This window comes from Macrobrachium nipponense, chromosome 18 (assembly GCF_015104395.2).
Source record: "Macrobrachium nipponense isolate FS-2020 chromosome 18, ASM1510439v2, whole genome shotgun sequence".
Taxonomy (NCBI): domain Eukaryota; kingdom Metazoa; phylum Arthropoda; class Malacostraca; order Decapoda; family Palaemonidae; genus Macrobrachium; species Macrobrachium nipponense.
Window position 1 is genome coordinate 53880811 of NC_087211.1, and position 14935 is coordinate 53895745.

Below are 14935 nucleotides of genomic sequence, written 5' to 3' on the forward strand. Positions count from 1 at the left end.
TTGACCCTCCAAACTGGGTATAAGACTACACACTAAACGTTGAAATTGGTGAAATAGGCTATGTATTGGAAGTATATATACATAAATATTAAAGCAATTTTATCATTATTGCATTACTATGACAACTAGAATTCATGGAAACAGTTTATAATAATGAAACGGCGTATGTGTGAAGCCTCCACTAATGTGGCAACGATGATTTTGCCATTCTTAGCATGCAAACATTAAAGCATGCAAACATTAAAGGTTAGTACATTTATTTCTGGCATACGGTTATTAAAGAAATTCAAAATACTAATATAGACTGAAATCAATGAAAAGTGATAGCAAAAACAAAAAAGCAAAAAAAAGAACTATGTATATAATTTCACTTATCCGTAGTCGTTCCCTCTATGGTTTTCGGCAGCCAGATGTACGAAAACGTTAGAAACATTTGATTGTATCTACTTTAGAAATATCTGTAATTTTTCGGGGTAATTTGGTTGCAAAAAAGGGATAATATACATGAATTAAATTAAAATTTTTAAATAACAAAGTAAATTTGAACTAAATAACGAGTAAAGTAAACAATTTAGGGAATAAAACTTTGCAGTTTCGTCGTCTGCTGTTCGTAACTGTGTTTGTGTGCGCCCGCTTAGGAACCAGAACAGCAACTGGTTTAATGTGCAATGTGGAGTGAACTGAGACCAAATGTGTATAATCAACAAAATAAGCACTGTGGAGTTTCAGTTGTGATTGGCAGTAAGTATAAAAACCACCGATTACAAGGTAAGAATGAACTTCAGTTCAAACCATGACCCCGGGAAATAAAAAAGGTTCATACTTTCAGTAATATAGGAACAACAAAATGTTGTTTTATTGTGCTGATTACAACTGCAATCTTGAGTAAGATAAACAATAAACGTTACATACATACGCTAACATTGTTCAAATGATTGCTGGAAGGCTGGGAAGATGATTTTCGTCCACTGATCAAAAAACCTGTACATCCACACGGTAGCTGCCATATTGGATTTCAAAACTGCCTTGAAAACATATTTTACGAAGAGCGTCACATGCTTATTTTAGTTCGTATGGGGCTTTCATATATCACATTATGTTGACGAAACTTCAATCTTTTGAATGGTATGCTTGGAGTTGTAATTGTATTCTTGTTTCACCATTTAAATATCGAGTGAATAAGACCTGAAAACCGTGATAAGGGTTGGTAGTCGCTGGTTTTTCCCCCTAGCTAACAATTGAGTCATAGTGCAACTGTTTTGAGGTTTTCCACCTCCTTTTATTAGTACTACACCTTTCAAACCTTTGACTGTCAATTTCCGTTTCAGCGCAGAATGATCTCTGAGGTTCCAGTGCTTGGCCTTGGGCTTCAATTCTAGGTACCTATATTCCTTTCAAACAAAGCTTGCTCCCTTCGTTCTGTGAACTACATCCTGAGCCAAATCGTATTTTGGAGCTACTAAATATTTATACTACCTACCTACTAGGTATTCCTATGTTTTAGCGTATAATTTGAACATTTCTGTCATTCATTTCATAACAAACAAGGTAATTTTATTACCTACCAATAAAATTTTTTTGTTTGAACGGTAGAAAAGGGCATAGCTAGGCTATAGCCTACTTATACTATATGTAGGGTAAATGATCGAACGCCGACATAGCGGCCCCCCCCCTCTTCTTGGAATGCGGCCACTTGGCCCAAAAAAGCGCTTGAATTATGCCATTTGATTTGTAATTTAGGAGAAAACACTTACTTCGAGTGGAACATAGAGGTCTCGGCATGCTGCCTGGGTGGGTAACAACCCTTCTTGACTGATGCTTATGGCAGTGAATTAAAAGTACTTTTCGGGAAGATGGCCATTTTTCCGTTAGAGGTGGCTGCTCGGCCATTTAGCCTAGTACAGGTGAGATAATTGGAGAAATGTTCAAGGTAAAACTCGGGTTTAGTTGCACAGCCTATATTGGTTAATACCACGTTACGTGCACAACATCGTAGACGATATCTAGCCTAATTCCTCATCCTAAAATACACCTGACAAGGCACTGACCCACCAGAATAACTCTCTCTCTCTCTCTCTCTCTCTCTCTCTCACTCACTCAGGTCAGGGTATGGCACAGTGGCGTAAATAAGGTAAGTTTTGGTGAGGTTGGGTCCATTAGGACTCTTGCATGTTTCATTTACTGCATGTTTACGAAAATTATGCCAAACTGGTTTTCGTGTATTTCAGGAGCTAGGCCATTTTGCCACCTGTCACTTTCTTATGTGTGTTCCTCTGAGGATGAAATGTGGCTACACTGTCGAAAAATAGGTTTAGAAGAATGAATAATCTATGTTTGGTAGCCACAGTAAGCCCTCAAGCCCACCAATTTTCCCTGATTAAAAGAAATGGTAATTTGTGGTGATTGCTTTTCTTTCACAGAAACTGGCAAGAACTGGAGATCTTGGCTAACGTGTGTGCTGGTGTCACATCTGTGTGAGAATGGTGAATGGATAGTCCATGGTAAATTGTTGTGGGGCGATAGAAGAGCCCTCCTACCATGAATCCTTTTATACTTTATAACTATATCAACTCATGAGGCACTGTTCTGACCAAGAGCAACTATGAGAGAATTTTTGAATATTGGTTGGTCAGTCTTATCAGGCCTAGTGGAGGGGGAGTGGATTATAAGAGTACGGTAACTCCCTCGAGGACTCCCAGCAGCTACCAAAAAATAGGTTTCTATATCCAGTAGTCTATGAAAGGATTCTCTGGTAAATATTTAATGTGTAATGATTGTTAAAACTGCATGAAATCGTATCTCTCACAGGAGCTGCCAGTTTATTAGACTAGGCTACCAGTAGGCTCACTGGGCAATGCTTGACTAGACTAGGCTTGCCTGATGTATGATGGTTGGGATACTAATTTAGTCCTACTGGAGCTCTTCAAGATGTAGACCAGTCAGTTGAATATGCTGATTCCAGATTTATTTTTCTAGAATTTAAACTGTTCCCATTAGTCTAAATAATGACAACTGCTTTTGATAAGTACCCCATATAAATTAATTTCTTTCCAGTTACAGTATATTAAACTTTTTCAACTGTCTATTCATGTTTTATGCAATTTTGGCCATTATTGCACTTGTAAACCATTTGTTTTTCTGCTTCCCTTTCGCCGTAGCCCATATTTAACAGTTAGGGTACTGGCGACCCCAGTGATAGAAACAGTCTTTGGGAGGTTTAAAGAAAGGGAATCAAAACCTAAGCTAACGTAACTTAAGTCAGGGGAAAGTGGGGAACCCCCAAACCTAACCTGATATAGAGCAAATTAAATTATTGAGTCAGATACAGGAAATACATCCAACCCTAACCAGCATCAGACACAAGGTCTTGCCAAATCCCAACCCAACCTGACTTAGCATGCAAAAAATCGTAGGCTACACTCCCTTAATTAACCTCATTCATTATGGACTACCTTAACTTGGTATCTGTCTTGTGTTCATATGCATGTTATTAAATATAAATAAAAGACTTCTCAACATCAGTTTAGGACTACCATTAGTTTTCATGAATCGTTAGGCTGCAAATTTTGATGACATAAGGTCATGGTTTTCATTTCCAATAATGTTGAAGTGTTGATTTCAAAAAGGGATTCCAGTGAATGAAGTTATTAACTGACAATGTTGATAAAATTTTGGGTCTACTAGAGTTGTTTTACATGTCTTTGTTCCATCTTGAAATATGTTTTAATACTTTACCTGTTAAAGCTGAATACAACTAACATTTTGTCATTTGTATTTTTTCCTCATTTCCAGCAAAAAGTTTGATTAGAACTGTTCAAGAATTTATGGCAATTAATGCCGACACAAACACTGTAACTGAAGTTGGAAGGATTGAGTCGGATGTGATGTGATATGTAAGTGTTTGTTTGATTTTGGCACTTTCCAGTCATTAACACATGTAATATTTCTTTTTGATATATTTTTGAGTTGATGTAAAAGTACAAACATAAATTTTCAAATGCATGTATTGCTCTCCCAGCATGTGAGATAAGTCTCTTTAACTGTTAACACCAAGTCCAGACCATTGCTTCACAAATGCCAATCTTTTATATTAGTATGTCTGGGTAAACTGCATTGCATCAGTGATGGTTGGAGATTGCTAAGAATCAATGTGGTGAGTAAGAGATTCATTTGATTTAGAAGATGCACATTTTATACGAATAGATATAAAGGCAGAACAGTTTTCATTATCATCATCTTACACAACTGTAGCTGAACTTTCCCAACATCTTATTCGGGAATTTCTGTGACATTTCCTTGTATCAAAAGTCTCCATGTGACCTGATATTTATCAGTAGTTAGTGGCATGCAGTGATGGAAGTACCTCTCACATGAAAGGAAAAAAATGTTCATAAACAAATGTAAAACTATATTTGAGGTATACATCAGCAAAATAAAAGAATTTTAAGATATCTGAAGTGTACAGTAATGCCCTTGAAAGGTATTTTTGAGCTTTGATGAATGGTTACAAGAATAATCACTTAGGAATGACTCCAAGCTGGCGATGGACTTTTAATGTTGTTTCATCATATTCAGCCTGGTAGAAATTTCCTGCAACAGGTTTCAGCTTATACTTGGCAGCAAAATTCCTTATGCTGAATTGTCTCCTATTTTCAACTGAAAGGAAAAATAATTTGCTCCTTAAAATTTTTTTTTATTCTATCATCTTAGAATACCTATGAAATATTAAACTCCAAAATGTACTCAAGCATATAATATGAACTTTAAAGAATCCCTGAAATATGAGAGATGATTATTTTTATGAAGCAATTTAATTGATCCACTGAGTAATATACACACGGCAAGCCTGAAGGGTTTGTTCTGAAATGTGATGAAACTTGCAGCAAGGTAATGTTAAAGATGGTGAGGCAAGCAAAGTGATCACGCAGACAGTAAAAGGCTGTAAGTAATGCAGCTGGGGGATGTGTACAGATGCTTTAGAGAACTTGTTACCTACTACAATGTGCTGAGCAAAGCACATTAACCAGTGCTATCCTAGTATGCCTTAACACAACAAAATTTAAAAAGTACAAAGGAAAAAATTATTTCTATAAAGCAAGATATATTCTAAGCACATTATTATTGATAAAGACAGAAGTATATCACAGTATTCCTGATAATGGGTTACCAGTGAAATTATATAACACATTTCAAAAGTAAAAATTGTTACTCTAAATTCCTCTTAATACAGTTGGGAAACATTAAGAGCAATTTTCAAGGTGTTAAACTGTGTAAAAAGAAAATGGATAAATATTCACAGTTTGCATTAATGTGATTACTCAGCAAAGCCTGTCTGCAGTTTCTTCTTTACTGAGTACCATTACAGCTTTGGTGGTGATTGCTAAACAAACTAAGCATGAAAAAACTTGTTTAATATGAAAATACAAACTATCACCTTTCATATTATAGGAGCATCCTCAACACAAGCTGTAACAGTTATTGTATTTGGTACAAGGTCATAATGGGTGGTTATGGGGATGAGTAGCGAACTACCCCTCACTCACCTTCTACCACTAGCAACTTTTCCTTCAGCCTCTGTGAAGAGTGGACTCTCACTGGAATTGATCCTGCAGGTAATGTTCTTTTTGTGGGGGGAAGTATGCACTGTTTTTCTCCCTACAAGGAATGTGCTGGTTGGGCTTTTCCTCAGTGAGAGGAGTTCGGTAGGATGAGGAAGAGGGACAAGAGGCATTTACTGGTCTCATAAAGGAGTGACTACCCCCCCCAGTGACTCACGAATCCTCCTAGTTCTTTCCTCTCTCCGTCCTCCATTCCTATCCTGCTGTCTCCTTAGAATGCTGTACTCCCCCCTTATGGGGACAGTGCTCAAGAGGTGAAGGAGATTTGCCACTTGCTCTTTGGAGGATTACATTGGGGATTTCATGACTGTGAATTGCATTTCCTTATTTGAGTGAGTACTCTTCTTGCTGTTGTTCACAGTCTCACTCATGCACAGGACCATAGCACTCTGTTATCCCAAATGCTAGGCCAAGTAGGAGGTTATAGGAGTTATTGCATACTTTGCCTACTTGTGCAGCCAGGAGAATGACATTTCAGGTAGGATTCAATGCCAGTCGGTTGTCAGAGACGACCTATTCCCTAAGGAGTGAGTCTACTATAAATGGCAATGGTTTGTGCAGTATTCTATACAAACAAATAAATTTTTTAATCTGTATTTATCCTAGGTATATACAAACCAGAACCTTTTATCATAATCCCAATTCAACCACCTCACTTTTGTTCCTATTGCCTAAGGAAAAGTGGCTAGTGGCAGAAGGTGAGTAAAGGGTATTTATCGACTCCCCCCATTATCACCAGTTACAAAGTTTGCCCATTCTGTTTTGCACTGAGGATACTCTGGTCTGCATACCTATGAAAAGTATAAATTACTTTTAAAAATCAGTTAATTTTATATGTATGTATACTTTGTAAGTTCTGACTTCCAAATTTTCTGTAAGGCCATAACATACAGTTGTAAAGTATTTATGTATACATTTCAACTTATGATCAGAATAGTGACATAAATGGCTGCAGTCTGATACCAAACTTGATTTAGGTTTGGGTTAACAAAATACTATTGATCTTGGTAAGAATGAAAAAATTAGAGGATTTTATTATGACTTGAGCTCTTTTATGTTGAGTGTCCTTTCTTGCATAATACGTACCTGTTCTCAGGCATGCAGTAGTATTATGTTACACAAAGATATGCAGTCTTTCCCTCTTCCCCACAATTATTTTGTATACCATTATTAGAATACTCTTTTTAATCTCATTGTTTCCGTTGTCCCTCATTTGTAGTACATACATATTTTTGCTTAAATACCTCTGTTGCTTGCACTATTATCGTATTAAATTAACGGGATGTGAATAAAAATCCTTTTCATTAATTTTCTTTGTAACTTGCTTAGTTTGCAGCTTTTAGGAATTTATTCATTTTTGAGGATCACCTTTAATACTGTTCTCAAGTTTTCAAAAACAATAATAAAATCAAAGGCTTACCTGAGTTGTTGCATTTTTGGTTCATCACAGCTTATTTTCCCTGGCTGCTGATATGCCAGATACACCATATCTGTGGAGACCTGTTAGAAATGCACATTGTGAATTTTAAAAACTTACAAATGTAATTTGCAGTTCAACTCATTGTAAAAATTTAACTTGGCTAATTGTACTATAACAAAAGCTTCATGGACTCTTATGTTTTGTGACTTTAAGTGTATATTCAGAATTGAAATCCAGAAAGGACTGGCTTCTTTTATCAAAATACTGCATACTGATGTCTTCTCCAATAAATCTAGGCTATTTTGTACGGCTCTAAATTAGACAGAAAAAGAAAAAATGTTTAATAAAACGCTGGTCACTTTTACAGAGTATAATCCACAAGTCTACCATAGTACTTCCCTTTGTTGATGTACCCTGCATAAGCAGCCAGACAGCTTATTTCTTGGTAAAAGATTAAAAAACAAGTGGAGATAAAGTTGAAGATATTAGACATCTAACAGTAAAAGAAAGAAATTGATGGAAAGCAAAAAGCAATGTCACTGGAGGGCCTGTAGGTACAACAAATAAGACTTGCACTACTATGCTAAAACTCCAGTACCTGATTGTCCTGCTTCAACTAATGATTATTAATTGAAGCACTTGCAAACAGGCATTGGTTTGACCTTACTTAAGATCAACAACAAACATAATTGCATTGTTTAACCATGGAGTGCTTAGTGTGTGATCCCAGCTCCTAGTGCACAGAAGACAGAAAATGAAGTCAGGGCAGCTGATTCTACATGCTGCTAAACACCATTGACAGCTTAAGCTACTCGTTAGCAATATAGTTGTTGAATGAAAAATAATCTATCTCTTACCAGTTCCTTTAGGGGGTCCAGAGCCAACAAACTGTTGCAAGTGTCTCCTTTTGAAAGTTCACTCCAGGTATATTGACAACTAGCCAGTGAAGAAACTCTCTCATTATAGGATTCTGTCGACTTGGGGCATCAGGATCTGAAATCAGATATACTTGGATGAAGCAACTGGTATTGTTCCTTTGTTGTCAATAAGAATAATAAGAAATATTAACAGTTGTATTTGTACAAAGTATTAATGCTACAGGCAGTCCTGGGTATACAGCAGCTAACTCTAGAATTTTTAGATGTTTTACAAACTGTATTTCATCATATCAAACAAGGAAGCTGCTGAGGGGCCTGGTGTCACAAGGCTGGAAATTAGACTGAGATTTCTGAGGAGAGAATCCATTTAGCACTTACCTCCCCAATGGGAAACTCTGATGTTAAAACATTAAGAATGGGGATGCCTGTTAGTTGACAAAATTGAAAGTGTTTGCGATACACAACAAAAATCTCTTGAAGTACGTATTACAAATTTTAGCCATTCAAAAAATCTTCAATTAAACTCGTTTGTAACTTTTGACTTCAAAATCCAAAGTTAACGAATTGTATTTCTGGTGGTTTGTTACAAAGAAAAACAAATTGAGAATTTGCAAGCCCAAAATTCTTATTCTCCCTTAAGCATTCAGTTGAATTTCATCTTTCTTTTTGTTCTTTCTGTTATATTTCTGTTAATTTTTCCCATGCTTACAACTTTGTGCTTATATTTTTTTATTCACTTATTTCTATCATGCAGTGCATGAGGGAAAATAATTGAACAAGATTACAATACATATAAATGGTTAAATATTGTAATCACTTATATCAGTACTCCATTATCTACTTTCTTACTTGTCTGTTACTATTTTTAACAACTAATATCATTAATTATTTGGCATTTTGAAATGGCTTGGTAATGTACTATTACCCTTTACCACAAAACATTAATATGCACATAAATTTACAGCAGTAGGTAAAGTATGTACCTGTCATGCATAATGTGTAAAGGTTGCTAGTGTCTGCTGGCCAACATATTTCAGTAGGCTCTTCAAAAACCTGGGTAGGAGTCAGAACATTTCCACAAGACACTTCACGGCTGCCATACTTCACCTGTAAACAAAAGGATACGCCTTAAACTTATCCAAAGGGTGATAATATATAACATTTTGATATGCTAAAAAATGTTAAGTAAATTACATGATTTCTTACTTTTCTTGCCACAAGTGCCTTGAGAAATAAAAGTTGAAAAGGCTCAATTTAATGGGTAGTTAAGAGGTTCTCAGCATCCTTCCTTCTATGTTGCTATTTGTAGATCTTGGTCATCCAAACTGTCCAATTTACTACCCTTAAACTTGTTAGAAACTCAGCTAATCAGACCCCAACTTATTTGTATGTTACTATCATTGACATTATGATGATTATTTTCACTAGGATATCTATTCAAAATAGTTGCATTTCCCAGACAAAAATGTTATATTGAATAAGTGTAAAAAACATGTTAGATCAAGCATAACAAATATCCAAATGTAGGCAAATACTCATGGCAATCTTTTCCAACTGCAAGTCAGCATCAGGAACTACTCAAGGATATTTATTTTTGTGCATGTACTGTATTTGAAAGGAGTATACCCATTTGAAAATTAAATTGTAGCCCCTCAACTTATCATATGCTTCCACTTTCTGATAATAAGCAAAATCTAATAAACAACAAACACCATTTAAGTAATGCATTTGCTTGAATATTAAAGGCATCCCATAACCGATAACCACAACCAATACTGTAACCCTATACTGGAGCTGTCACCAGAAATAATTGTATTATTGGTAGTTAAACCTTTTTCAGAAAAAAACAAAAGTTAGGAAACTTCTATTATGATTAAGTAAAATGCACAGAGATCCAGCATGTATCATGGCATTTGGTGACTTCACTTTCATAAAATTCTTTTTTTGTCAAAAGTGTCATCTCATCAGAGACCAACCTTAACACAATTAGAAGGAAGCTCATCAACTACATCAGGAACTATTTCTTCAGTCATTAATCGTGAAATTTGCTGTTGTTCGGCCATTCTTCCTGAAAAAAAAATCCCAAATACTTTTCATAAAATGACATTGAAAAACTTTACTTAATCAAAAAGTTTAGGATACTAAATGTAGGACTGTTCCACAGTCTCTATATCATATACTTCCTGTCATGGATTTGAAATCTTGTACTTAGGGTAATTCCATCTGTGATAAATTTCATATATTCAATTGCACAGTATTTGTTTGTATTTCTCATCAGTCACCTAGTATATGTTCCAATTCATTATGTTGTAAGTTTTAAGCATTCAGCCATGTGATACTGCTGCTATTTTGATTTCTTGTTAAATACATATATATACAGTGCAGTCATGGGTTTAGTGTATTATGTTTTATAATTTAAGTACACTGTAGTTAGGTTACTCATAGCTATAGTATTTAATGTTAAAACTGAATGTTTTCCTCTCCATTAACCTCTTCCTGTTTCAATAAAGGCCTTTCCCTCCTGTGGAAACTTAACTATGGGAGTTAACAGCCTTTTTTGCTCTTTCTACAGGGTGCGGCAACATAACTTCCTTTTTTATAATGCTTGGCAATCTGGCTGTAGAAGTAGTAGTGGGGTGGGTGTGGTTTCATTTGACAGGGCCATTCTGAAAGTTTTCTTGGAAATACAGTCAGTCACTATCATGCGTTGGAGTAGTGAGGAGCGTGCGTTTGCCATCGAAGCCTACTTTTTGAATCGACAGTGTGATTGCAACCCAGCGCGCCTTTCGAAATCGTTTCAATGTAGCCCCGAGAGGCCCTGTTCCAGACCGGAAATCAATTGTTACATGGGTCACTACATTCAAGCAAACTGGGAGTACGACACGACGAAAAACTGGAGTACCTCGGCCCATCAGAACACCTGAGAACATTGAGGCAGTGAGATCTTCAATCTAGCAATCCCCACGACGTTCTGCGCGCAAACATGCCTCTGCCCTGGCACTTTCCGATCGTTCAGTGAGGCGAATACTTCACTATGACCTTCATTACCATCCTTACAAGATGGCGATTGTGCAGGAACTCTCCGTATGTGATTTCACTTCACGAAGGAACGCATGTGAGGCACTTCTCGAAAACGTTTCTGAAGACGCTATTGTTTACTTTAGTGATGAAGCACATTTTCATTTGACTGGATGTGTCAACAAAAAACAAAACATGCGTACTGGCCTGACACCAATCCCCGTGAATTGCATGAAAGGCCTTTGCATTCACCTAAAGTCACGGTGTGGGGTGCAGTTTCCTCCACTGGAATTGTTGGTCCTTGGTTTTTTGAAGAAAATAAGGTCACAGTGACAGTGAATTCAGACCGGTATGTAAACATGTTGGAGGAATTTTTTTTTCCGCGAATTGAAGAATTGGACCTAGGGGATATTTGGTTTCAACAGGACGGAGCAACGGCTCACACTTCAAGGGCATCGATGGCTGTTTTGAGGGAACACTTTCCGGACCGCCTCATTTCAATAAGGGGCGATTTGGAGTGGCCAGCCCGTTCCCCCGATTTGTCCCCTTGTGATTTTTATTTGTGGGGATATTTGAAATCCCGTGTTTATGTCAACCGCCCGAGAAGCCTACCAGACTTGAAGGCCAACATCCGAGAAGAAATTGCTAATATACCCACTGATATGCTGGTGAGGGTCATGGCAAACACCAGAAATCGGTTTATGCTGTGTATGGACAATGGGGGACGTCACTAACCTGATATGATTTTCAAAACTGTGTGAAACAAAACTTTAAATATGTACTATCATTATGAAACAAAATTAAAACCTTTCTGATTTATACATCTTGTTTTATTGCCTTTTGGAAAAAGGAAGTTATGGTGCCGCACCCTGTATAAGAATATATTTTACCTGTGAATAAAATCAAATGGATAAAACAAAATTTATGCATGTGATTAATCTACACTTGATCCAACATTTATAACTGAATGCTGATAAAGTTTATGCTTTTGTCTCCTGAACTATACTGAGGTGATAAGGCCTCCTTATCAGCCTCATCCAATAACAATGAGTCTTTGTTGCTGTACAAAACAGATGACTGATGTCCTTTTGAATATTCTGATAAGGCTGAAGGCTTTGAAAATAAGTATGCCTGGATAAATGCAAGTCATGCATAACATATACATTACAGAGTTTCATTTGTGCAAGTAAAATGATTCCATCAATGGATTAACAGAAAGTCATAAATGGCAGTATAGAGTAATACTAATGATTAGCCACAGTTTTAAAGCCCCCATTTTAACAATTGAGAGGTTCAGAAGAAAATTAGTGAAAGGATAGATGAACAAAGAGATATACCATAGCCACTACATTACAGCTTCCTTAACAAATCCAGTCTAAATAACTATTTACAGTTGGGGCAATATGTGTTGACTGCAACAAGTTCTATTTAACACAAAGCACACATACTGACAAAGGTATTTATCATAGTAATTTAAATTACCGTTCTCAAGAATATGATATATCAGACAATTATATTGTATTATTCAAATTGCAGATCAGATCCAGGTAATTTACATAACTATCTTAATTAAAAATCTATGGATCTACATCCATCTTGAAATCTGAGGAATTCTTTCCATCTACAATTTAGGCTGCTTTAAAAATTAGATGAAATTCATAAAATATTTTATTACTCTATAGTGTGCAGCCATCTCAAAGTTGAATCAAACCTCACTGAAATCCATCAGTAACTTGAAAGACAGATGGTATCCTGTGGACAGAAGGCAAAACAGGGTAAGAAAAAAACAGTTGCAAGACCTACATAATCACTTGTCAATATACTACATATGTGTTAGGACATTAGGGGAATGAACAGGCTTCAACCAAGAAAACATTGCACCCTTTCCAAAATTTGGGACTGACCTCTTGAGTATGTCAGTTTAGTCATGAATCTTGACTGATTTATTCAATATAATATGCAGTACAGTACATGGAAATCTCCAAATATGCTGTATCTGTTTGAAATACATATGGCCCTGCTGTAAGCAACCTACCAGACCTCAAGAATATTATAAGAAATAAATTCTGATGGCGGTTTGAAATTTTAGCAAATTTCTGCAAGCAAAGAGAGTATCAAACATATAAAAAAATAATTTAGTTTTAAGGGGCATGTAAGCATTGAATTAAACTTCATAAAAATAAAAAAGATTATGGTATTATAGAACTTTTACATGAGCATGCCATTATTATTTTTGTAAATTTTATGGCTGTAATCCAAATTTTCTATATATATAACCTAAATTTTTTAATGTTAGTGGCCTAATTTACTTATTTCACTTTAAACATGGTGCATGTATTCTACATAGTTTGACAGAAAACACTATTATACTATTCTGTAAAAAAGTAAAAAAGGAAAAAAAAATAATTTTGCACATTCCTTTTTGAGAAGAGCAGATACAGTATTTAAGTTGAATCAGGTGTTTAGCAACCAATGGCTTACAGACACTGATAAATATTAGAGTAAATGTTTTCTTTTCACATTTATTTAAGTACTCCATTGGGTTTACTAATCACTATGATTGTTAACATTATTACTTGCTGTAGTATTCAATATAAAATACCAATACAGTTATATCCAACTACAGAACAACATGACAAAATGAACACATGACAAAATGAACAAAATCTTTCACAGATCCTTCATGATCCACAATATACACAATGTCTACAAAAACTGTGAGGGGATACGTGTGCTTGCATAATTTCTCAATCTTAACTTGTCTTACAGCAGCTCCTCAGATATTTCTGGTTTCTGACCTCAGGATAAGTAAGCAGCACTTTACATGGTAGTCTAAAGTTTGAACATTCAAGATATCCCACAGCTAACAGAATTCTATATAATCGCCAAGTTAGGCAACCTTTACGTAGCATTCAATCTGAGAGCTCCACAAAAACATATTTCTCGAAAGGGAGAAACCATTCTAAGCACCACTATAAATCGAGAACTTCTGTAAACAGACGTGGCAAGCTGAAAGGGTATACGTTATTAGCATAACACTGTTCCAGTAGTACCAGGTCATCTGACCAAACTTTAAATCAATTACCATACCCAGGAAGGGGCAAACCCATTTAGAATCCTCGTCTTATGGTTTCCATTTCTGAACATTTTTACTCAGAATTTAGTAAAATGACTGGCAAGGTTCCTACTTCGCTTTTGGTTTGGTGCTGAAAAGGCAACTTGATGATTGGCTATGTTTTATGAATTTCATCGTCTAGAAGCAATACAATCAGGACTAAAATAAAAGCAATTTAAAGACCATGAATGCATTCCACCACAAAGTAAGGGTGAATAGAAGGCAGCACGTGACATACCTTACGCTAATTTTCGAGGTAATGAAAACAACCTTACATTTACACAACCTGTTTTTCATTTCATGATAGGGTAGGCACTGACACGCAGTTAATCTTTTTAATGAGATACATAAATGGGCTGAACAAACTTTAAGCTACTGGGTTATCAAGTCTGTCCAACCGAAGCAAAACATCTATGATATTTCTTCAATAAAGATTAATGATTCTTCCTGTCGCAGTCAGATAACTGCCCATAATGCAACTGTTTCTACGCCAGTGGTAAATATAGAACAAGTAAGTTTCTTTTATTAGGCTTAAATCGAATAAAAACACGGCCCTAATATATAAAGTTTAACCCGTTACAACAATGTCAAACCAGATTCTATGGCCAGAGAACTGAGCAGGTAAGCGTCAGTCTTCTTCCACCTTCGGCACATTCCTCAAGTACCGTAATCATGTCTAACAAAAGCCTGCCACTAATTACTCACCAACATAAATGACAATGAATGATAACTACTAACAACACGACTTTATCAAGTTACCTTTGGCTCGCGCTGTCACAACGCCCAAACTGAATGCAGTCGAAAATCGAAATGAACAACTTGCCTGGGACCTTGGGAACACTGACCTTCAAGGTTACGGCCAGTGTTGCCAAAACGCGGAGAAACG

General features: G+C 36.1%; 1 protein-coding gene across 1 annotated transcript; it reads right to left on the reverse strand.

The window, feature by feature from the left end:
* Nucleotides 1-4387: 4387 nt before the first annotated feature.
* On the reverse strand, nucleotides 4388-14718 carry LOC135196590 (protein D3-like). Its single transcript, XM_064223430.1, has 7 exons — nucleotides 14643-14718; nucleotides 9893-9984; nucleotides 8900-9023; nucleotides 7928-8031; nucleotides 7039-7118; nucleotides 5544-5606; nucleotides 4388-4679 (listed from the first exon to the last, which is right to left on the reverse strand). Exons 1-7 carry the CDS (start codon nucleotides 14701-14703, stop codon nucleotides 4517-4519), a joined length of 687 nt encoding a protein of 228 aa, XP_064079500.1. The 5' UTR covers nucleotides 14704-14718; the 3' UTR covers nucleotides 4388-4516.
* Nucleotides 14719-14935: the final 217 nt, after the last annotated feature.